The sequence below is a fragment of the Pongo abelii genome, chromosome 17 (genome assembly GCF_028885655.2).
Source record: "Pongo abelii isolate AG06213 chromosome 17, NHGRI_mPonAbe1-v2.0_pri, whole genome shotgun sequence".
Lineage (NCBI taxonomy): Eukaryota > Metazoa > Chordata > Mammalia > Primates > Hominidae > Pongo > Pongo abelii.
In genome coordinates, this window is record NC_072002.2 from 78,852,410 (window position 1) to 78,875,452 (window position 23,043).

Consider the following 23,043-nt stretch of genomic DNA (forward strand, 5'->3'; position numbering starts at 1 on the left):
AAAAGTCTGGCAAATGCTCTGATCCTGAATTTCTACATCCATAAATTGAGGGCAAAATCATAGTTGCCCTTCCTACTTCAAGATTTTTTTCTTAAGCACGAATGTTACACTGTGTATGCCACACTGCTAAACACCATCGCCCAATTCATCAGGGGCCCAGAAAGACAGAACTCCAGCCTGTCTCTCAACCAAGCCTCTGCCTTATGTGTCAAAGGGATTTTTGTAAAAGAATGCTTATTTCCCCACAAATTGCAATAAACTCTCATATTCTTTATAGGTAAGATTTCAGAGGTACTGGATGCTGGGACAGTCGATCCCTTGACAAAGCTGGTCCTTGTGAATGCCATTTATTTCAAGGGAAAGTGGAATGAGCAATTTGACAGAAAGTACACAAGGGGAATGCTCTTTAAAACCAATGAGGTAGGGAAAGATTTTTCAGATATACTGCTACTTTCTTAAAGTAATATTACAGGAAATATTCTCTCAGAAAAATGAATAATTTATTTGACGTGATCTTGATTTTAATCTATTTCTGAATTATATTATATTATTTTATTTTCTTTGAGACAGGATCTCTTTTTGTCACCCAGGCTGGAGTACAGTGGTACAATCTCAGCTCACTGCAGCCTCAACCTCCCAGGCTCAAATGATTCCCCAACCTTAGCTTCCCAAGTAGCTGTGACTACAGGTGCACACCAGCAGGCCTGGCTAATTTTTGTATTTTTTGTAGAGACAAGGTTTTGTCATATTGCCCAGGTTGGTCTCGAACTCCTGGCCTCAAGTGATACACCTGCCTTATCCTCCCAAAGTTCTGGGATTACAGGCATGAGCCACTGTGCCTGGCTTCTTTTCTGAATGAATTTAATGCCTCCTGTATATCTTTAATGGCGGAAGGAGGAGAGAAACAAAAATAATTTTGGTATTGATAGTTTTGTTTTTCCATCTGTGATCAAATCTACCTTCCATCTCTGGTCATATGATTTGGATTGGAGGAGAATTTCTTCTAAGCCTTGGAATTATGTTTGCATGATGCTATTACTGTCTGTATTTAGTTAGATACCTTTTTGCAATATCAGTGGCAACTGTGCCTATTTATTGCCTCAAAAATCAAAGTTATACAATCCTGAGCACAAGAAAAAAAATGTTAGCAGATGTAAAGCCTAACTTTACATTCCCTTTTGAATATGAAAATGGCTGGTATCAATAATTGTTAGCTTGGGATTTGACATCCATCAAATATGATACTTTCATATTGCACAAAGATATGAAAGTTAAAAATATATTTGATGCAGGCTTTAAAAACAGCAGACCTTACACAACTCTTCAAGGTCCCCTTCCTAAGAAAACCAAGGCCATAAAACCAATTCTACAACAAGGCAACTTTTCAGAGTTTGGACTGTACGTCTTTTCTAACCAGATCCTTCAGCCCAAGGGCCTGAATATTTATCTTAACTTCGATAAAGAATTTTTAGTTGGAAGCTTCCATGAGAAAGCTTCTCTATGAATGTTCTCAAAAAAGCAAACACAACTTCTTCCAAGAATAATGTAAATTTTTATGTCCTTCTCCATTTACCAAACGGTTTTTTTTCCTCACCTGGTAATATTTGATCTGCTGGAACAATAGCTTGTTCTATTCAATACTAAGATGTACTAATGAAGATTTTATATATATCAGCATAAATGTGCAGAAACGGTAATTATACACACCTAGAGTTTCTGTGAGTTAGATATATCCTATTTTTAGTAAATTATACCCACTTTTCAGTAATCTAATTTTAATTTTATGTTTCCATTAGGAAAAAAAGACAGTGCAGATGATGTTTAAGGAAGCTAAATTTAAAATGGGGTATGTGGATGAGGTGCACACCCAGGTCCTGGAGCTGCCCTATGTGGAAGAGGAGCTGAGCATGGTCATTCTGCTTCCCGATGACAACACGGACCTTGCCGTGGTAAGCTCCAGGCAATGAGCCTGAGTATCTGTGGAGTCCAGCTGAGCTCATTTCTTTAAGTCCATCTACCAATTGGCATTTGAGGAGTTTCCAGTTGGGGTTATTACGGTTGTTGCAAGCAGTGCTGGGTGAACATCATTGTGTGTCTTTTGGTGAACATGTTCATGCATTTCTGTTGAGTGTATACATATATGAGTGGACAAGTTTTGATGAAGCTAAGAAGAGAGAGTTCTAAATATATTATTATTTGGAATATTATTCTTTATTCTGCATGGAAGGTCTATTTGAAAGCCCAATGATTATCGCACAAAAGTCCTGGAAGAAGGGTAAGGATCAATCTGGGCAGTGATTCTCAAACATTAATGCACATATATGATTCTAGTGATCTTGTTAAAGTGCAGATTTTGATTCAATGGAGTGTGGCCTGAGATCTTGCATTTGTAACAAGATTCCAAGTGATACAGATGCTTGGAACCACACTATGAATAGCAAAAGTCTAACGTAGAGGTGGGAAATTTACCTTATACAAGAGGAGAGAAAAGACTTACTGTGACAGAAAAGGAACAGAGTCCAGGAAGGGAAATAGTAAACTTGCAAGGTAGGAGGTGCGAGACTAATAGTGCACTTGTAAACCAGCTCTGGGAGGTGGGAGAAGCCTTCATTTGTAAAGTTTGCCAATTCTCATGACATGGTAAATAATCCCACCACGGCCGACTTTAGGCTACTGAGGGTTTAACAATTGATAGGAGCCAGCTCTGGCTCCCCAATGCACAGGATGTTGAGGCTGGGCTGCTTGATTTTCCTGGCTTCCCTTTGGAATCAGAACGCTACTGCCCTAAGTCAGGGATGACATCTGTTGTGGCCACTTATGAGAAAATTAGGAGAGTCTAGAAATAGAGTCAAAATCAAAACAATGTTCATTGGAGAGGAGTACCCACCTGGGCTCCAGTTGTTAAAGGGAACGGGAGATGCGAGTGGAAGGCCCTTCTCCCTTTTTTCTTTCTACCTTATTGATAAATAGAAAGAGTGATGGATCTTGAAGAATTTGAAGCTAACTCCAGGAGAGGTAGAGGACAAACAAGGACGCCGATGAAATCTTGTTGAATTCCCCATTTCTTGTCTCGTGCTCCCTTCTCATGCCTCCCTTCTTCAGATGAAACACAACTCCCTCTCTTTTACTCTGAGTTGCCCTCTGATTTAACCCTGAATAGTCCCCTCCTTAGACTCAGAAGCAGAGTTCTGAGCCATGCTCTTTGTCTTTTGTCAAACAATCTCTCCCACTCACAGTAGTATGTATTGCATGAAGATTAATGTAATGAATTGGTTAGAATTTTCTGAACTGTTAAAAAATGTTTTTAACATTTGAAAGGAGTTAGGTACAAATTATTTTTATTAAAAATTTCTGCCTGTCTCAGGTGTTTACTAGCTCTTTTACACTTGTCTCCATAAAACTGCGAAAAGACGAAAATTTGGGAGAAAATCTTGGTGTGTTTATAAAAGAAAATATCTGTAGATTTTCTTGGACCAGAGCTCATCATCTAGTTGCATGTCATTGGGGGAGGGGTAATAAATGGGTGTGTGGGTATCAGGCTATTGTCATCTAAATTTTAAGGTTTGAGTCTTTCTTATCCTAGGTGGAAAAAGCTCTTACATATGAGAAATTCAAAGCCTGGACAAATTCAGAAAAGTTGACAAAAAGTAAGGTTCAAGTTTTCCTTCCCAGATTAAAGCTGGAGGAGAGTTATGACTTGGAGCCTTTCCTTCGAAGATTAGGAATGATCGATGCTTTTGACGAAGCCAAGGCAGACTTTTCTGGAATGTCAACTAAGAAGAATGTGCCTGTGTCCAAGGTTGCTCACAAGTGCTTCGTGGAGGTCAATGAGGAAGGCACAGAGGCTGCCGCAGCCACTGCTGTGGTCAGGAATTCCCGGTGCAGCAGAATGGAGCCAAGGTTCTGTGCAGACCACCCTTTCCTTTTCTTCATCAGGCACCACAAAACCAACTGCATCTTGTTCTGCGGCAGGTTCTCTTCTCCGTAAAGAGGAGCAATTGCTGTACATGCCCTCCTTTCCTTCTACCTACCTTGCCTTAATTAACATTCCGTGTGACCTAGGTGGTGCAGTGGCTTGAATACCAAAATAAAGCGTGTGCACTGGATAGTGTGTGAAAGTCTTTGCTGAAGGTTCCAGAGCCATTGAGAGTAACTGAGGCCGCAGATGCATGAAATTTGGGCCTGGGAAGGCTATGCTGGTTTTGGAGTGTTTGGGGTGCCTGCCATTGCCTCTGCCTTCACCTAAGTCTGTGCCCATTGTTTCAGGGGATCTTAAGGAGCATCTCAAGGCTTCAGGAGCCAGCCCTCTATGTGCTCTTCCATCCGCCCAGCTCTGCCCACCACCACTGCCAGGCTGAACAGGGGACCAGTGCCCAGGCGACACTGCACACAAAGCCAAGGGCAAACCCTACAGAGTAAAGCTGCAGCCACCCTGTGTCTCATGTGCAGCTGAAATAGTGATCTGCTTCTGTCACTGTCGCATAGACAGCCCTGCATGCCCCCTGTCTCACACAGTCTGTAATGAAGACACCTCCTTCTCATGTTTCCATAAGCCTGAGATACAAGTTCAGGGACTCAGCAATGCACTTCAGGACTGAACTAGGAGGCAAATATCTGAAGCTTGCTATGCCGTTCTTTCCATTCCTTTTCCCTCTGAAACACACAAAATACCAAAGGAACTTACACAGCACACCACTGAGTCCTCTAACTCATCATATGTGCTCAGACACAGCTCAAGCACACCCGTTAGTTAAGAAAGAACCTCCATACATTAATTTTTTTCTGCCTAAAAATAAAATTGCATTGTGGCAGCAATTTAGAAACTACAGCAAAGTCTCCAAAAAAATTGAAGTCACCCACAATTCCAACACACAGCAATCACTGCTGTTAATAGTGATATACATCCTTCCCTATTATGTGTATGCAAATAGAAATTTATAAGTATTTTATTACAAGTTAATCATATCCTTCAGTAGCTTATTTCTTCCCTTATGAAAAACCTCCCTTAAGATCTTTCCAGGTCATCAGTTTGATGTGCATAGTATTCCACTGTGTGGCTGGATTTCTATAATTGAATCTAATTTTAGACAGTTTGAGTAATTAAAATTATTTCTATTAACAAATAATAGATTGTTAATAATATATATTATGCTGTTTTGGATATACTAAATATTTTCTCACATCCTTAATATATTTTTTAAAATTCCTAACAATAGTACTGTTGAGATAAAAGTTGAGCACATTTTGAGACTTCTTACAAATTGGTCCCTAGAAAGTTACACTGGTTTGTACTCCCACTTATGTCACCATTTATACCACCACTAACTGCTGCCTGCTTTATTATTTCTTTAATGAGTTAGACTGAACAGTGGTTAATTCTGACTCTGTTTTTGACTGACAGTTAACAGTTACATGAACCATTCATATTACAGCTCTTACTTAAATTTGACCAAGCTGGGATATATCTGTTAGGCCACATTCATTTCAGGGATCATGTTTTCCAAAGCAGGTTTGGGCAAAATTAATCCACGGGACTGAAAGGTATACATCTGTGAGTTTTGTTCTCACTTCCACCTCTAATTTGAAGAGTACTTTATACTTTAATTGACACAGAATACATTTCACATATTTAACCTATACAATAAGTTCTGACACGTTTTCCATGAAACAAACCATCGCTATATTCAAGATAATGAACCTATCTATCATACTCCCAAATTCCTTCTTGCATCTTTGTAATTTCTCACTCTTCCTTCTCCCTCTCCTTGTCCCATCCCAACCACTGATCTGCTCAGGCAACTACTGATCTTCTTTCAGTCACTATAGATTAATTTGCATTTTTAAAGAAATTTACATACATGGAAGCATACATCATGTATGCTTTGTAGTATGACTCCTATCACTCAGTACAATTATGTTGAGATTCATTTATGTTATTGTATATATCAATAGTTCATCCTTTTTATTGGTAAGTAACATTTTTTTGTATAGATATACCATGATTTGTTGATGAACAAATTTACCTGTTGATGAACATTTAGGTTGTTACCAAGATTTTTGCTATTGAAAATAAAGTTTTTATGAACATTTATGTATATACATCTTTGTATGGACATATGTCTTCATTTCTTTTGTATATAGATACATAGAAGTAGAATGGCTGGGTCATATGGAAGGTTTAAGTTGAACTTTTTAAGGATCTGCCGAATTGCCTTTGAAAGTGGTTGTATCATTTAACATTCCCAGTAGAGCCTAGGAGAGTTCTGGTTTTTCTCCCTTCTCACCAGTACTTGATACTACCAGTGCTGTTACTTTCAGTGTGTACCGGCTTTAGGTTGCATTTCCCTAATGCCTAATTATGTTCAGCATTTTTAAAAATGTACTTATTTTCCATCCATATATGTTCTTTGATGAAATGTCTTTTTAAATGTCTCATCGATATTTTATTGCTTCTTGCTTTATTTTGTTTTCATGTTTTTTTTTTTTTCTTTTTGAGACAGAGTATGGCAGGGGCACAATCTCGGCTCACTGCAACCTCTGCCTCCTGGGTTCAAGCAATTCTCGTGCCTCAGACCCCTGAGTAGCTGGGACTACAGGCGTGTGCCTCCACACCCGGCTAATTTTTGTATTTTTAGTAGAGACAGTGTTTCCCCATGTTAGCCAAGCTGGTTTTGAACTCCTGACCTCAGGTCATCTGCCCACCTTAGCCTCCCAAAGTGCTGGGATTACAGGTATGAGCCACCGCACCTGGCCTTTTGTTTTCTTATTGTATTTTGAAAAATCTCATGATATGACTACCAAATCTTTTGTCATATATGTGATTTGAAACCATTTTTTCTCCCAGCTCATGGCTTCAATTTTCATTTCTATAACAGTGCCTTTAAAAAGCAGAAGTTCTTAATTTTGATGAAGTCCATTTTATCATTTTGTTTCTTTGTTTATGCTTAATGCTTTTGTTGTCATATTGAAGGAATGCTTTGCCTAACCCAAGGTCACAAGGATCTGCTATGTTTCTTCTAGAAGTGTTACAGGATTTGATTTTCCTTTTTGGCCTATGATCAATTTTGAGTTCATGTTTTGCATATGATGAAAATGCTATCCATTTCCCACTGAATTGCCTCTGCATCTTTGTCAAAAATCAGTTGATCATGGATGTGTGGTTCTATTTCTGGATTCTATTGGATTCCATTGATCTGCTTGTCTATCTTGATGTCAATTCCACATTATCTGAATTACTGTAGCTTAATAATAAGTTTTGAAAACACCTAAGTGACGTAAGTTTTCCAACTTTATTTTTCAAATTTGTTTCATCTGCTTTCAGTCCTCTATCTTCCCCTGTGAATTTTATACTTTGCTTGTTGACTTGTACAAAGCCTGCTGCAATTTTGATTAGGACTGTGTGAATTCTAAACATCAGTTTGGAGAGAATAGACATATTAGCAATATTGAGTCTTCCAACCCATGAACAAAGCATGTTTCTCATTTTTTTTAGGTTTTTATTGATTAATCTCAGCATAGTTTTGTAGTTTTTGGTATACAAATCTGGTACAAATTTTGTCAGATTTATCCTTAAGTATATCCTATTTTGTGCTATTATAAGTGGTGTTGCTTTTTAATTTCAATTTTTGATTAATTGTTGCTAGTATATGGGAATACAGTACAGGTTTTTTTTTGTTGTTTTTTTGTATCTCAGCCTTGTATCTTGCAAACTTGCTAAAATCACTTAGTTCTAGTAGCTGTGTTTCTAGTTCCATGTCTGCTAATAAAGACAAATTTTCCTCTTTCTTTCACATTTACATAGCTTTTTTTTCCCTTGCCTTATTGCACTGACTTGATTAGAAGTAGTGGAAACAGACATCCTTGTCTGGTTCCTGATCTTAGGGGAAAGCACGAAGGCTCCCATCATTAAACGTGATGTTAGCTGTAGGCTTTTCATAGGTGTCCTTTAACAGGTGAAGAAGGCCTCTTTTATTCCTAGTTTGTTGTGTTTATATCAGAAATAGAGGTTGGATTCTGTCAAATGCTTTTTTGTATCTTTTAGATGATCATATGGTTTTGTTAATATTGGGATTAATTTTTGAATGTTGAAACAATCTTGCGTTACTGGGAGAAACTCCACTTGGTCATGATGTATTTCCTATTTTGTCTAGTATCGGATGCAATTTGTTAAAATATTTTTAGAATTGCTCATCTCCATTCATGAGAGACATTAGTCTGTACTATTCCTATTTTGTAATATCTTTGTCTCATTTTGGTTTTAGATAATTCTGATCTCAAAGAATGAGTCGAGAAACATACCTACCTTTGCAATTTTCTGGGACAGATGTTGTATAATTGGTATTATTTCTTCCTTTAATGTTTGGTGAAGCCATCCGAGACTGGAGTGGTTTTATACTACAACTCTAATTTCATTAATAGATAGTGAACTATTCAAATTACATATTTCTTCTTGAGTTAGCTTTGGTAGCTTTTGTCTTTCAAGGAATTTGTTCATTTTCTAGTCATCAAATTTAGTGGTGTAAAGTTGTTTATAATAGTCTCTTTTTTTTTAAATAGCTATAAAATCTGTAGTGATACCATCGCTCTCATTTCTGAGATTAGTAGCTTGTGCCTTTTTTTCTTTTCTGATCAGTATGACTAGATGTTGATAAATTTTATTGCTCGTTCTCAGAACCAGCTTTTGGTTTCATTGATTTTCACTATTGTTTTTCTGTCCACAACATTAACTTCTGCTCCGATCTTTATTATTCCTTTTTCTGATTACTTTACATTTAATGTTTTCACTTTTTGGTGTAACCGACCATGATCCCTGGTGTACTGAACAAAGTAGGATGAACGCGAGAATAAAAGACAAAGACAAAAGAGTATATTTGGAAGAAGGGGTTGGGGGCACCTTGCCTCTAGTGGGCAAGGGCCCTGAACTTTTTCAGTCCTCCATATTTATTAGGTAAAAGAGCGAAAAAAGTGGGGGTGATTGTCGGGTAATTGTTAGTCGGCCTAGTCGGCCGTTTGGTTCACAGCAGGCTTGCAAGACTGCATCTTTTGAACAATAGGCGCTAGATTTCCCAGTAGATAACTTCAAGGAGCCCAGTGCCAGGGAGTGATGGCCCTCAGCAAACCTTTTGGTGGCAGGTGCAGTGTGAGTTTGCCCACATCCTGCATTCATGATAAAGAGTTTGCTGTTTGATCATATAGCTTCTAGCGGAATGCTGAGTTGGTCATGATCCCTTTGCTGGCTCTCTACATTTTGGGTATTTTTTTAGTTTTTTTAAGGTGAAGCTGAGGTAATTGACTTGAAACTTTTCTTGGTTTTTAACATAGGTGTTTACCACCATAAAAATTTTCCTAAGTATTGATTTAGTGGCATCAATAAATTTTGATATCCTTTGCATTTTTATTCAGTTCAAAATACATTCTGATTTTCCTTTTGATTTCTTTTTTGACTCATGAAGTATTTGAAAGTGTAATTTTTAGTTTCCGATTTTGATGATTTCCAAAGATTTTTGTTATTGACTTCTAATTGAATCTCACCATAGTCAGATAACATGTTTTTAATGACTTATATTCTTTTAAGATATTGAGATTTATTTTATGCCCCTAAATATGGTCTATCTCAGGAAATGCTCCATGATCACTTGAAAAGAATGTATATTCTGCTGTTTTGGGGTGTAGAGTTCTGTAAATTTGAATTCCGTGAAGTTGGTGATAGTGTTGTTCAGGTCTTCTATATAATTACCAATGTTGTGTCTGCCTGTTCTAGCAATTGTTGAGAGATGTGTTGACATGTCCAACTATAATTGCTGAGAGGTCCAGCTCTAGGTCAAAATCCCATGTGTGATCCCATAGGCCTGACTATAGGCAACTACAAGGCAGGCTGCATGGAGGAGGTCGGGGGAAGCTGCCCTGCCCACAGATTTGGTGCACAGCCAGGGCATTGAAGTCTCCGGTGGGAGCTGCAGTCAAGGACTCAGGCCCCTGAGCCAGGCCATGCTTTTATGCATCTCTACATTCCGAGCTCAGACAGCTCCACTTAGAGCCCTCCTTATAAGGGGAGCAGAGGCCTTCGCTGAGACACTGTTCAGGAGCCTCTGAAGAGACTTTCTTATCAGGAGCCTTGAAGACACTTTCTTGCAGTCAAACTCAGCACTCAGTACTTTTCCACTTCTAGTCCGTCCTTCCCCCATCCCATCCCTCCTGTCCCTCCCCTTGGCCCCTGGGTCCACAAAATGGCAGGAACCTTGCGTTTGGGACTTCGAGACAATGGGACAATTCTCCCACCTCTGTTGCTGGTCATCTGACCCTTCCTGGTGCTGTTCCATGGGGAAAATAATGGCACCATGTCCTGGGTAGCCTCTTCGTATCACAGTAAGCAAATAAAGCCTTGACTGTTACTTTCAGTGGGGCTAGTTGTCCTAATTCAACACCTTAACACCTGAAAGTACTCACATAGGTGCCCCCTCTCTCTTTCTCTCTCTCTCTCAATTTGACAAGGGAGCTGAGTGGTCAATTAAGCACAATGCCTTTTTGGAAAAACAAAAAGCCTAAAAGTCCTTCAGGGCACACTAGAGGTGCTGGTGGTTCATTTGCAAGAGTCTGAGGGTACCGCAGGGCACTTGCCAGCCATGCCACGGGGTGTCTGGGAGGTGCCAGTGGACCCCCGCAGGGCACCCTTAGAGTGTGCTAATGTGTTGTTTACAGAAGCTTTTCGGTTCCGAGGGGGATCATTGGTCCTCAGCTGGGTACTCCTTGGGCTCCGACAGATCTGGCAGGTTTGGTACACTGTGACAAGACCCATGCTATTGAAAAAGACGTCTGGACTCCCCTCGCAGAGGCTACAGCAGCCCCGCAAGTCACCCTGCCGGTCCTCTGTGTCTACAATGAGGGGCTGGGGGAAGCAGAGGATGAGACTGTTTACCAGACTCAGATTTCAAGGATTTTTATGCCACTACCGCTGGTTATCAAGCCCAAGTAAACCTCATAAGGCCAGCTCAGTCCGTCCCAGACACAATCCAGCTATTTTAACAAATGCCTAAGGCATGGAAAAAGTGGCTGCTTCCAAGAAAACAGATTGCAGAAGCAGTGAGGCAAAGATGACTATCAGGCGCCCTCTACTGGACGATCTAGGCAATGGCATTCCCAAAGAGCTCCCTGAGCCTGATGATTCAATAAAGGGGCTCTCAAAGGGGGAGACTGAAGCGTTCCTCACCAAGATACCAGACCATGGGGGGCCCAGCAGGCAGCTCACGAGGGTTTGCATGGTGATAGCCCCTATGACTGATTCAAGAGTTATGCTTGTTGTCATCCCTCCCAGTGACTCTGGAGATGACTTGAAGAGCCTCATGATCCTCTCCCCAGACGGCTAGACTTTTACAAATTAACAAGACTAGGGGTTAGGCTGAGGTCCCTCTGTCCCCCGGGGTGACTAGAAGCCCTAGCCAATGTCAGAGTTCAGTGAGGAGGTGGGATAAAATGTCCTTCTTGACCATTTTGAACATCTATGCACTGATGCCTCTGATCCCCACAATCCCTGGCAACGGGATGAAGGGGAAACAGATAATGTTCTCTGGTTTAGGGTCTGAGACCACCACCACCTGCTCTGTCTCTGGGAAGGGAACTTTGGGCCCCTAGAAGCCTTTATGTTATGGCTCCCATGACTGCATGTGTTCTTGGTATAGATGTATTGTCTATATGTGCCCCTACTGGCCTTCACCCTTAATCCCCGATGGAAGTTGCTGCACTGAGGGTCACCTTAGTGGGACATGGGAAAGGCTGTGAATGTACCCAACTACTGTCGCCTAGGCCACTGTATCCCCACCTGCTTTAGGGAGGAAAAAAATAACTGCTGTCATTATGTCACGAAAACATCAGGAATTCCATCTAGGTCCTTTGGTTCACTGCACAGAAAGCCAATCAGTGAGGCAATGAGTATTGCAAAGACGAATGAAGGCTTTAATTGGGTGCTGCAGCTGAGGAGATGGGAGATCAGTCTCAAATCCATCTCCCTGACCAACTAAAATTAGGGGTTTATATAGCAGGGAAGAAATGTAACCATGTGTGGGGAAACAGGAATTAGGGAGAAGTAAGGAAGAGGAATTGGTCAACAGGAAGCAGGTGGTTGTGTAGGCCATCATGATGGGTGAGAGGTCGGGTTTCTCATTGTCCAGATGTGTAGACCTGGTGGGTTTCAGCTGCTTGATGCTATCTGGGAGGACTGATGGTTGGCTTCCTGAGAAAGGAACTCAGATAACTGTAATTTTCTTGAGTTTTAAGACTGTGAGGGTTAATTTATATGCTTTTTCAAAATAAACCATAAATATTAGTTTTATGGGACAATTGGGCTGGTTTCAATTGCTAAGCTTGAGGCAAAGTTCCTGAGAAACTGTTCCTCCATACAGTAGCTCTGTCTGGCCTGTGCACATGGCCTCAGGTACCTGGTGACCCTCTGTCTATTATAGGTGGCTCAAGGCTGTGGTGCCATTCTTTGCATTGGCAGTATCTGACATTTTGATTCTTACAGAGGCTACTGAAGGGAACTTGGTATGGGACAGTTGATATCATCAATGCATTTTTCAGCATCCTCCTGCACGGAGAAGTCCAGGATCAACTTGCCTTTATGTGGAATGGGTTGCAATACACCTTTAATGTCCTTCCACAAAGTGACCTAAATTCCCCACGTAGCTGCCATCAATGAATAGGTTATGGTATGGGGACAGTTGCATGCCTGGAGGAAGGGCTAGCCTTGCACTCTATTGATGATATCCTCCTTATGAACTCAAACAAAGACATTGCCAAATAAGGACTGAGTGCTTGAGGACTGATGACTTTCATGCAGCAACCCAACTGCACCATTAATAGACAGAGACCCCAAGTGAAGTTCCTGGTTGTAATCTGGGCAAGTGGCATGACATCTCGTTTAGAGCAGATGACTGCCAACCTTTTGGCTGTCTCTGCCCCAGCAAATCAAATGGATGCCCAGTGATTTGTGGTCTTATTCATCTACTGTTACTGTCACATTCCCCTTGTGGGGATTTTGATGGGACCCAACTAAGAGGTTACTAGAAAATTCTGCATGTTTGAATGGGGCCCATTCAACAGGCTACCATAGCCATCCAAGCACCCTTCCCCTGGACCCCATGGATCCACATTTGCCATTTGACTTACAGGTCTCAACAACATTTCAGTTCCTTTACTGTTGCTCATAGTAGAAAAATACATCAGACACTTGTTGGGTTTTTCAACTTATAAGCTCCTGGAGTCAGCTGCAAGGGCATCAGCTGAAAGGCACATACACTTTGAGAAACAATTATTGTCCTGTTTTTGGGCCTAGGTAGATATGCATGAGTACATGACCCACGGCTGTGATATAGTTTTATGATCCCAAATTCCAATCATGTTATGAGTGAGCAGAAGCCTCAAATCTCCAGATGGGTGTGGCTTAGGAGTATTCTCTAGTGAATGAAAATGTTCTACACAGAAGCTGAAAATGTTCTACACAGAAGCAGGTAAAATCCAGCCCAGCTAGGGCCTTCAATTCCGTGGCAAGGACTCAGGAGTGTCGTCCCCCTCCCAGGCGTATCGTCCAATGAACCACTGCCTTCACTTGGCCAATGGGAGCTCAGATACAAGGACCTTCGGGGCCACACATAAGCCTGGCTCACTGACGGTGTCTCTTGATTAACATTTACTATGCTGAAATGAGGTGCAGCTGTCATCCAACCTGAGATAGATCTATCCCTTGGCAAGTTCAGCATAAATGTGCAAAGCTTTATAAAGTATGGTTGGCTACCCAGGCTCCCTCAACAAAGGAGCCCTGCTATATTTTCACTGACTCATGGGCTGTAGTTAATGGTCTGAACATTTGATTGAGCTACTGGCAAAACTGTGCTGACATGTAAAACACATCCCTCTCTTGGGATGAGACATTTGGATAAAATTCAATTCTACTCCTAGTAAGCTCTTTGTTATCCTTGTGGGTGCTCACCAGAGAGCTCCCTATGCTGACAAAGGCAATGAGCAAATCAAGGCAATGAGCAGACTGTGCATGTCAGCTAAACATGGAGAATGATTTGTCATCTGCCCCAGAGATAACAGATATTCAACTCATTGCCTCCGATCCATGAGAGGAAGGGCCCTGGGAATCAAGATGCCATCCTAGCCTGGATCTGTATGCATGAACTATTATCTTCAAAAGATGCCAACACAGCATGAAAGAGATAATCCACCCGCCAGACTCTGACCAAGGCTAAACATTCCACTCAGGGACAGATCCTTCTGGTCAAAAAGGCCAGGATGTTCTTTGCAGGTTGATCACACTAGTCCCCTCATCCCATCCAGAGCATTCTGCTGGATCCTAAATGTAGTTGATGAGTTCTCCGTATTTGGACTAGTCATCCCCATGTGTTTCCCTGACTCAGGCAACACTCTTCAGTCCCTCCAAAACCATATTTGTTTATTTCTCTGGCTTCCTGAATACATTGTATCTAATAATGGCCCAAACGATACATTTGCAGCCCAAACTATACACGGGTCAAATCATGCGGCATGATGGATTCTCCATGCTCTGTATCATCTACAAGCCACAGCAGTGATTGCGTATTTTAACAGGAAAAGAACAGGTTGAAGTGGCTGATGGAAATGGACAATATAATCCCAGCCTGGCTACATGTCTCAGGTGTGCAATTTGGGGTCTCACTGCGGCAATTCTCTAAGTGCACTTCTCATTTGTGCTGTGTGATTGATTGGGCTATCTGTCTCTTTCCCTCAGTTGCACACCCCTCTTTTAAAATTATTGGCAAATCAGTTTCCATGGTGGATCATGAAAGTTCCCTCCATCCTTTTTGAGCCCTTCCTGAAGACCGAAATCAGTGGGAGATCAGGAAGGCTACTAAACAGCACAGATTGGGAGGCATGAACTTGGTTCTCCATTTACTCCCTGGTTGCAGTGCCTGAATTTTGCCTACAAGGACTTCAAAGATAATAACCATCAATTCAATGTCTCAGCATTTTCCCTAAGGTGGCCCTGCTGCTTTACTCTGTGTAGTGCCATGGGATACATACCAAATATCAAATAGAAACTTTTATGGAACCACAGGAGAAGCCAAGCCAGAATATTTAGGTTCGCCATTCTAGGGAATGGATTAAGGACACTATTCTTGCTCATGGCACGGGACAGACTGCCCATGTCACAGTCAATGAGGAGTCTCCCCAACTAATAAGACATGAGCACCTTTAGTCCTGTGAACTCAGGTATGGGCAAGAAGTGGGTGAGGATCTAACCTCTCTCCTCTCTCTCATGGGTAGTCTGTGTGACTCTGGCATTACCAAATTCATTGGTAGGCCTGACTCAGGCAGCTGCCATCATGCTGAACTTGACTAGTAGTTGGATATGCCACTCACTTCTCGACCCCATAGGTAAACCTTTGGCTGCCACGCCACTGAATAGCATGAGTGGACATTTCTCCAACTATGGAGCTTTCTGGCATATCAGTTGCCCTAACACACCTGGACCCGATGTGTTACCTGATATACCCTGGTACTGTAGGAATGAAATGACTTCCTAGTTGTCAACTCAATGCTGTTCCTCATGGGAGCAACTGGGAAGAGGAGCCTGAGTCTGTTACTGGGCTATTTTGGCTTTGATGGTGGTGACCTTCTCCTCTCCTCCGCTTGTCCCCTCCTTGTACAGACTCTTCAGATCCACTCAGGGACTCTGCCCACCACCTACCAAGAAGGACTTCTAGGGGGTTGAACCTTATGGTAGTCAATGACTCTTACACTCCCAACCCGGTGTATACCATTAGAGTATTATTTCTTTTCTAAACACCAGGCCTTTACCTTCCTTTTTGATAGCCTTGGAATCTGCATGAATGGAGCATTAATAAGAAATTTTCAAATATTCCAAATAACCCCTCCCAAGGAGCATGTTGCAACAGGCTGAGTAAGGCATGAGCTCCAGAACCAAGCCTACCCTGGTTACTTGGAGGGCTTGCTGGGTGAGAGGCACTGCTGACCCTCTTTGCTCATGTGTATGCCCTGGCTGGTTTTTCCCACTGCTCAGGTCCCTCAGTGAGAAAAGGTTGTGAACCTTTCTTTACCATCACTGAGGTCATTAACAACACTACCTTAGTTTTGGAGACACAACAGATTAGCTTCAGCTCTTTGGTTTGAGTATTTGAGCAGCTGCATAGCCCTGGACTTCCAGCTGGCCAGCCAAGGAGAGTCTGTGCCACTGTCACCACCTCGTGGTGCACCTGGATCAATGAACCTGACAAAATAGAAGAGTCTAGCTCTCTAAAGCCAGACTCTGCTGACCTTTGAATCATCTTATCCTGGATTGGCAATGTTGGGGGCTCATGGCTATGTTTAATCTTCCAAGTAGTCCTCATCATCCTATTTGGAAACGTTTCAACTATGAACCTTGTCCATCGCTTGCTCAGACTAATTACCGGGTTATTGTCATAATCCTGCAAATTCCATTTATTTAGGAACATGATAGGGTAGGCTTTGTTTCTTTCAAGGATCCTGAAAAATTAAGAGGTGAAGTTGAAGAGTATAACTTCAGGACAAAATCCTAAATGGAATCTTTCAGGCCCAACCATATGCAATTACAGAGATTCTACTCTTGGGTGAAATCTGCCCTTCTCCCACCAGACTTCATAGCTAGTGCTTTGTGATCTCTGGAGGGAGGCACCATCAAAGGCTTAGGACCCCCTGGGCCAGCCATGCCCTGTGCCTACCTGCATTTCTAGCTCTGGCCCCTCCATTCAGAGGCCTCCTTATGGGGCACGGGCTCTGTTGGGACACTGCCAAGACCTCCTTATTCGGGGGCCTGGAGATACTTTTCTCCACTCTGACTCAATACTCGGTACTTTTCCATTACTAGCTCTTCCCCTTCCTCCAGACTCCAGCTCCAATCTCCCTCTCTCCCCTGCCCCCACAAATGAACAAAAGCCTGACTGTCACTCTCCCATTTGGCTCAGTGTCTTAATGAACCACCTCAACACCTGGCAGCTCTCTCTAACAATTGTGGACTTTTTATCTTCACAGTTACATTTGGTTTTACTTCATGTATTTCGAATCTCTCTTACTAGCAGAGGAATAAAAATGTAGGATTGCTATGTAGGATTTGACCCCCTTTATCATGATGAAATAACCTTCTTCATCTCCAGTAATATTCTTCACTCTGAGATATACTTTGTTAGATGTTATTATAGTCACCCCAGCTTTCTTTTGATTAGAATAGTATGTTGCACATTTTACTTTCATTTACTTTTAACCTATTTGTGTAAATGCAAGGTGAATTTCTTGTAGACAGTATATGTTTGGGTCTTACTTTTCACCAGTCTGACAATCTCTGTTTTTTAATGGAATCAAGAATTAGTACTAAGGAAGTGAATTTTTTTATAATGTCTTAGAATTAGTGGTGATAGTGTCACAACTCTGTGAATATACTAAAAATCACTGCATTGCACATATTAAAAGGGTGCTTTTTAGTATGTGAATTATATCTCAATGAAACCATCATTTAAAAAATGAGAGTGGGGACCTAAGGCACTACTGTAAGGAGGCACTCGATTTAAGGATTCTGCTCTCTTTTCTTTTCTGTTATTTATTTATTTATTTATTTATTTATTTATTTTGAGACAGAGTTCTGCTCTTGTTGCCCAGGCTGGAGTGCAATGGAGCAATCTCTGCTCACTGCAACCTCTGCCTCCTGGGTTCAAGCAATTCTCATGCCTCAGCCTCCCAAGTAGCTGCGATTACAGGCGCCCAACACCACAGTCGCTAATTTTTGTATTTTTAGTAGAGGCAGGGTTTAATCACGTTGTCCGGGCTGGTCTCGAACCCCTGACCTCAGGTGATCCGCCTGCCTCAGCTTCCGAAAGTGCTGGGGTTACAGGCGTGAGCCACTGCGCCCAACCTGTGCTTTCTCAACTTTTGTACCCTAGACACCTGCTTGCCCCACCCTAATCCAGGCTCAAGTTAGAATGCCCTGATTCTGGCTACTTTGAAGGGCATCTACTGGGGGACAGGTCTGGGAAATGCTTTCTACTTCAGTAAGTCATTTGTTCTGTTCTCTTCCTCTGGACATCTTGGCCTGAATGTGAAATGCTTCCAGTTGTGGAGGCCCCTTGTGACCAACCTGAGGATGAAGTTGGGGCAGTGAGTGAGGGAGAATGTGAGTCTCTGATGACATCACGGGCTGCTGAGTCAGCCTGAAGCCCGCCCTGCCCTGAACCCCCCGACAGATGACGTAGCAGTGTCCCCAGCCACTCTGTGTCTGAGTCACGCAGTCTGCACGTGTTTCTGTCATGTGCAGCCCAGGGACAGAACCACTCGCACTTAGCACCGCTGCTCCAGCGCCAGTGGTGGAAAAAAGCTTAGGTGTCAGGAGTTAGGACGCCTGGCTCTGTATATGGGGTCAGGACTGCTACTAATTACTTGTGGCACACATCATTTTCCTTTCAGGTGAGTCTCTGATACATGTAAGAAAATAAAGACCCAAGGCTCCTCCCTACTCTGAAATAGGAGTCGGCCACCCTCCCTTTGCTTGCTTGAAACAGAAAAGCCCAGGGTCCCAACTTCTCTTGCCTGTCCTCCAAAATCCCCTCTATGTAACAGCCCAAGGCGTGGATGAGTCCTTTGCACCACCAGCTTCCCCTGGGTTTCGGCCTCCAGTTAATTTCAAGACACTTTCCCTTTCAGAATCGTTTTGGATCTCCTTGCAAGAGCAGGAGGCCAGTGCGCTCAAGCCAGCCCTGGGTCCCCTGCGGGGCCCTCGCGTGCGGTCACCTGCTCTTCCCGCGGCGGGGTGAGGCCCTGGAGAAGCCGGGGAGGGCGGGGGCTGGGGAAGGGGCGTCAGCCGACCCCGCCCCGGGTCCCCCACGCGGCCCCAGCCTCTCCCAGGAGGCAGGGACTCACCCCGACCGCGGGTCCGCCCTCAGTGCCAACTCCTGCTCCGCCGCCGCCTGCAGTCGCCGCCGTCTGTGGTCGCCGCCGCCTGTGGTCGTGCCCTTTGAGAAGGAAGGCAGAAGGCCCCCACGCCGGCGGGGCCGGGATAATAAGGTCTGTGGGTGTCTGCAGGCCCGAATGGAAGCCCCCGGCACGCTCAGCCACCAGTGCCCGGGAGTCCTGCGTTCTTGGCCGTCTGCCCTCATTTCCATCTCCTCTCCTCGCATTCTCTTCTCAGGCACCTGCCTGCTGACACCTGGCCTCGGTCTTCTCAGGAAAGGTCCTGCTAAAACCAGCGCTCCAAATCCACTTCTAAGTGCAAGCACTTCTTGTCCCTCCTAATTCTTTTATTCAGTTCCACGTTGTCGAGCCCCCTTTTACCCAGCACTGTTCCTGATGCTGGGGTGGGGCCACAGGGACTGACTTTAGAGAGTTTGCCTGGCAGAGGAGCTGCCAATCACAGGAGTAATGACAATGCAGTGATTGATGGGTTAGTCTGAGGAAGTGCAGGTGGGAAGGAGTGAAGTGGGGACCATCTCCAGGGTGGGGACTGCGGAAGCCGCTGAGGCAGTGATGTTGAAGTAAAGGCATAGATTATGTGCAAATTCCATGGCATTTTATATCAGAGACTTGAGCACCGGTGGGTATTAGTATCTGTGGGAGGTCCTAGAACCAAACTCCATTGGATACTGAGGGACAAATATGTGTGTGTGTGTGTATTTGTTATCAGAAATTGGCTCATGCAATTATGGAAACTGAGAAGTGCTAAGATCTGCAGTAAGCAAGCTGGAGATTCAAGAAAGCTGGTGGAGTAGTTCCAGCCTGAATCTGAAGGCCTGAGAACCTGGAGAGCAGGTGGTATAAGTTCCAGTCAGAGGGCAGGAGGAGACTGATGCTCCAATTCCAATGTCAGGCAGGTGAAATTCCTTCTTACTCAGACATTTTGTTGTATGCAGGCCTTTGGTTGACTGGAGGGGGGCCACCCACATTAAGGAGGGCTGTCAGCTTTACTTAGTGTACCGTTGCAAAATGTCAATCTCACCCAGAAACACCCTCACAGACATACCTAGCATAATGATGTTCCAAATGTCTGGGCATCCTGTGGCCCAGAAAAGTTGATAAACAAAATTAACCATTGCACATTTTAAAATTATATTCTATTTGGCCTCTGGAGGATATACACACTCTCTTTCTCACTCTGACATGGTATTGCTTTCCTAGTGGGTATTGATTTCTTGTTTAAAATAAAATAATCTCTTTTTGAAGGAAAAATTTTATGGAGTATTTGAGAAAACTATTTTGCCTATATCTTTTTGGAGACCAGAAGACAATACTCATAATTTTAAAGTATTTTTCTCAACAGATAAATTTTCTTAAATATAGAGGAAGACATTCACCAGAGTTTCCAGCCACTTGTCATTAAGTTACAAAACCTGGCACTCAGTATTTGCTTAGCATGGCTAACAGGCTTGCTGAAAAAAAAAAAAAAGCCTTGAAAATTCCTCTCAGTAGGTTGAATTGATAGAAAATAAAAGCGGTATAGAGAAGAGGAAAAAAGCCCTAGAGAACTTGAGAAATTTATGGCAATTAAATAATTACAATAACTATATTTTGAATTATTTCCAAATTGAGTACTTCTAAAATTCACTTACTGATCTGTGGTTATTCATGGTTTGGCATATACCTATTTATAAACTGTGACATTTTAACATTTAAAAGATTATGATAAGATCACTTTTAAGAGATATGTATATTATTTTAAATAAAAAGTATATTTTAATATTTCAGAATATTTGGAAATTTGAAAGCTTGCTGATTTTTATTTATTTTTACTTCACTTTTTATTTACTTTCATTTTATCTAGCAATGGTGCCACATTGAACATTTTTCTCTACAGAAACTTTTAAGGAATGCTTCTGTTGTTTAGTGTCATTATCTCCAAGAATGTAAGAAACTCTCATCTTGTGCCTCCTAACAGGATACACTGAGAAGCACAAGCTTCTTCTGTGACAGTCTTGCCAACATTATCAGCACCTGAATGTAAGTACCAAAACATCAGACAGCATTGAATTGAGGGATATTCTACCAACTAATTGGCTGAAACTCTCTAAAAGAGGAAATGTCATAAAAGACAAGCACTGTGGAGGTGCCACAGGAGGATGTGTGATAACTAATTGCAACCTGTGAGCTTCTTTGGGTCCCGCAAAAGACCTGAATAAATACAAAAGAAGACATTCAGATGTCCAAGAAGGAAATATAAAAGGATTTGATTATGGTAGTTATGAAGACATTCATATGAAATGCACAGTGAAATACCACCATAACTATACCAAAGTAGGTAAAATTAAAACTACTGACAACATCAAGAGTGGGCAACGATGTAGAACAACTGGAATTCTCCTACATTTTTGTTGGGAATAAATTAGTAAAGACACTCAAAAAATTGGCAATATCTACAAAAGCCTAATAGTGTTGAAGCAAACATTGCACTAAACAAAGTTAAGCATATCCTATAGTCTGAATGCCATCTTCCACCAAAATTTATATGTTGAAACCCAACGTCTAATGTGTCAGTATTAAGAGGTGGGACCTTTGGGAGGTGATTAGGTCCTGAGGAAAAAGCCCTCATAAATGGGATTGATGTCCTCATAAAAGGGGCCCCAGAGAACTACCTTGCCCCTCTGCCATGTGAGTTCACAGTGAGAAGGTGCCATCTATGAAGCAGAGAATAAGCCCTCACCAGACATCAAATTTAATGGTACTTTGATTTTGGACTTCCCAGCCTCTAAAATTGTATGAAATAAATTTATGTTGTTTATAAGCCACCAAATTTATGGTCTTTTGTTTAGCAGCCTGAACAGACTAAGACAGCCTATAAGGAAGTGTTTATTCAATGCTATTACTGTAGGGGAGAGGGACCAGATCTCAGTCTGTGCTCAACTTCACTAAAACAAAGCGCTGGAGAGTTTTTGAGAACTAGGACATGTGGGTTTTCTACTTGGCCTTACCTAAAGGAAAAATAAATTTTCTCATATCTTCATGGCAGGAGGTAGTTTAACAACTTCAAGCAAGGTGCCCACTGATATTATTCTCCTACCCTCCCACAGAAACAGGGAAATAAGACGCTATCTTCCTTGATGATTTTTGAAACAGCTCCCAGGTCCTTAGGAAAGAGTCCTGCATTGAAAAATTGTCAAGAGGCTTTTAAAAAGATTTACATGTCCAAGGAACAGAGAAATCGTTGACAATGACAAGTTTTCTAAAGTCAGTGCTCTGATAAATTGGCCGTGTGGTTACGTCATCTGGATTCCATGAGGGCTGGGATGAGAGGGAGATCAGGCACCTAGAGGCAAGAAGAAACCTATTTAAAGATAGGCAAGCTGAGGGAAAGTTAAGGCTGCCTTAGTACATAGTTATATTCTGTGGCCAGGTGTTATGGATTGAATGTTTTTGTTTCAAATTCATATGTTGAAGCTCTAACCCCCAATTTGATGTTTTTCAGAGGTGGGGCCTTTGGGAGGTAATTTGAGTTATATGAGGTCTTGAGAATGGACCCCCTGTGATGGGATTAATGCCCTTAAAAGAAGAGAGACTAACACACCGAGGAAATGCCACGTGAGGACACAGAGATGGCAGCTGTCCACAACCCAGGAAGAGGGTCCTCTCCTTAACCCAGACATGCTGGCACCCTGATTGCAAACTGCCAGCCTCAAGAATGCAAGCCAAATTTCTCTTATTGAAGCCACCCAGTCTGTGGTATTGTATTATGGCAGTCAGAGACGATGGAAGTAGTGTGGGGTAATTGACTAGGAGTCTGGAAATACTCTATGTCTTGATCTGGTGATAGTTACATGGATTAAAATTATTAGCTATTATTTTGAAAATCACTAGGTATATACTCATGACTAGAGTATTTTGTATAAGTTCTAATTCAATGACAAAATAAAGTAAAATAAAAACTTTTGGGATACAGTTAAAATGGAACTTCATGGGAAATTTGTAGATTTTGATGTCTATATTAGAGAAAAGAAGGCTGAAAAAAACCTATGCATCCAACTTAATTAGAAATATATAAGTGGAATAAACCCAAAT

The 23,043-nt window shown here is 42.2% G+C and overlaps 1 protein-coding gene across 16 annotated transcripts in view; it reads left to right on the plus strand.

Annotated features, from left to right (window-relative positions):
- The window catches only part of SERPINB8 (serpin family B member 8), a 34,972-nt gene extending 13,200 nt beyond the window's left edge, over positions 1 to 21,772 (plus strand). For 8 of the 16 annotated variants that reach the window (XM_063716932.1, XM_009252458.4, XM_002828290.5 and 5 more), the window contains 3 exons: positions 278 to 420; positions 1,797 to 1,949; positions 3,584 to 6,099. In XM_063716932.1, coding sequence (XP_063573002.1) covers positions 278 to 420; positions 1,797 to 1,949; positions 3,584 to 3,988 — 701 coding nt within the window. In that variant the 3' untranslated portion in view covers positions 3,989 to 6,099. Of the gene's footprint in view, positions 1 to 277; positions 421 to 1,796; positions 1,950 to 3,583; positions 6,100 to 20,929 lie in introns of those variants that run through there. The other 8 variants (XM_063716938.1, XM_063716937.1, XM_063716939.1 and 5 more) reach the window with 3 other exon arrangements.
- The last annotated feature ends 1,271 nt before the right edge of the window (positions 21,773 to 23,043 follow it).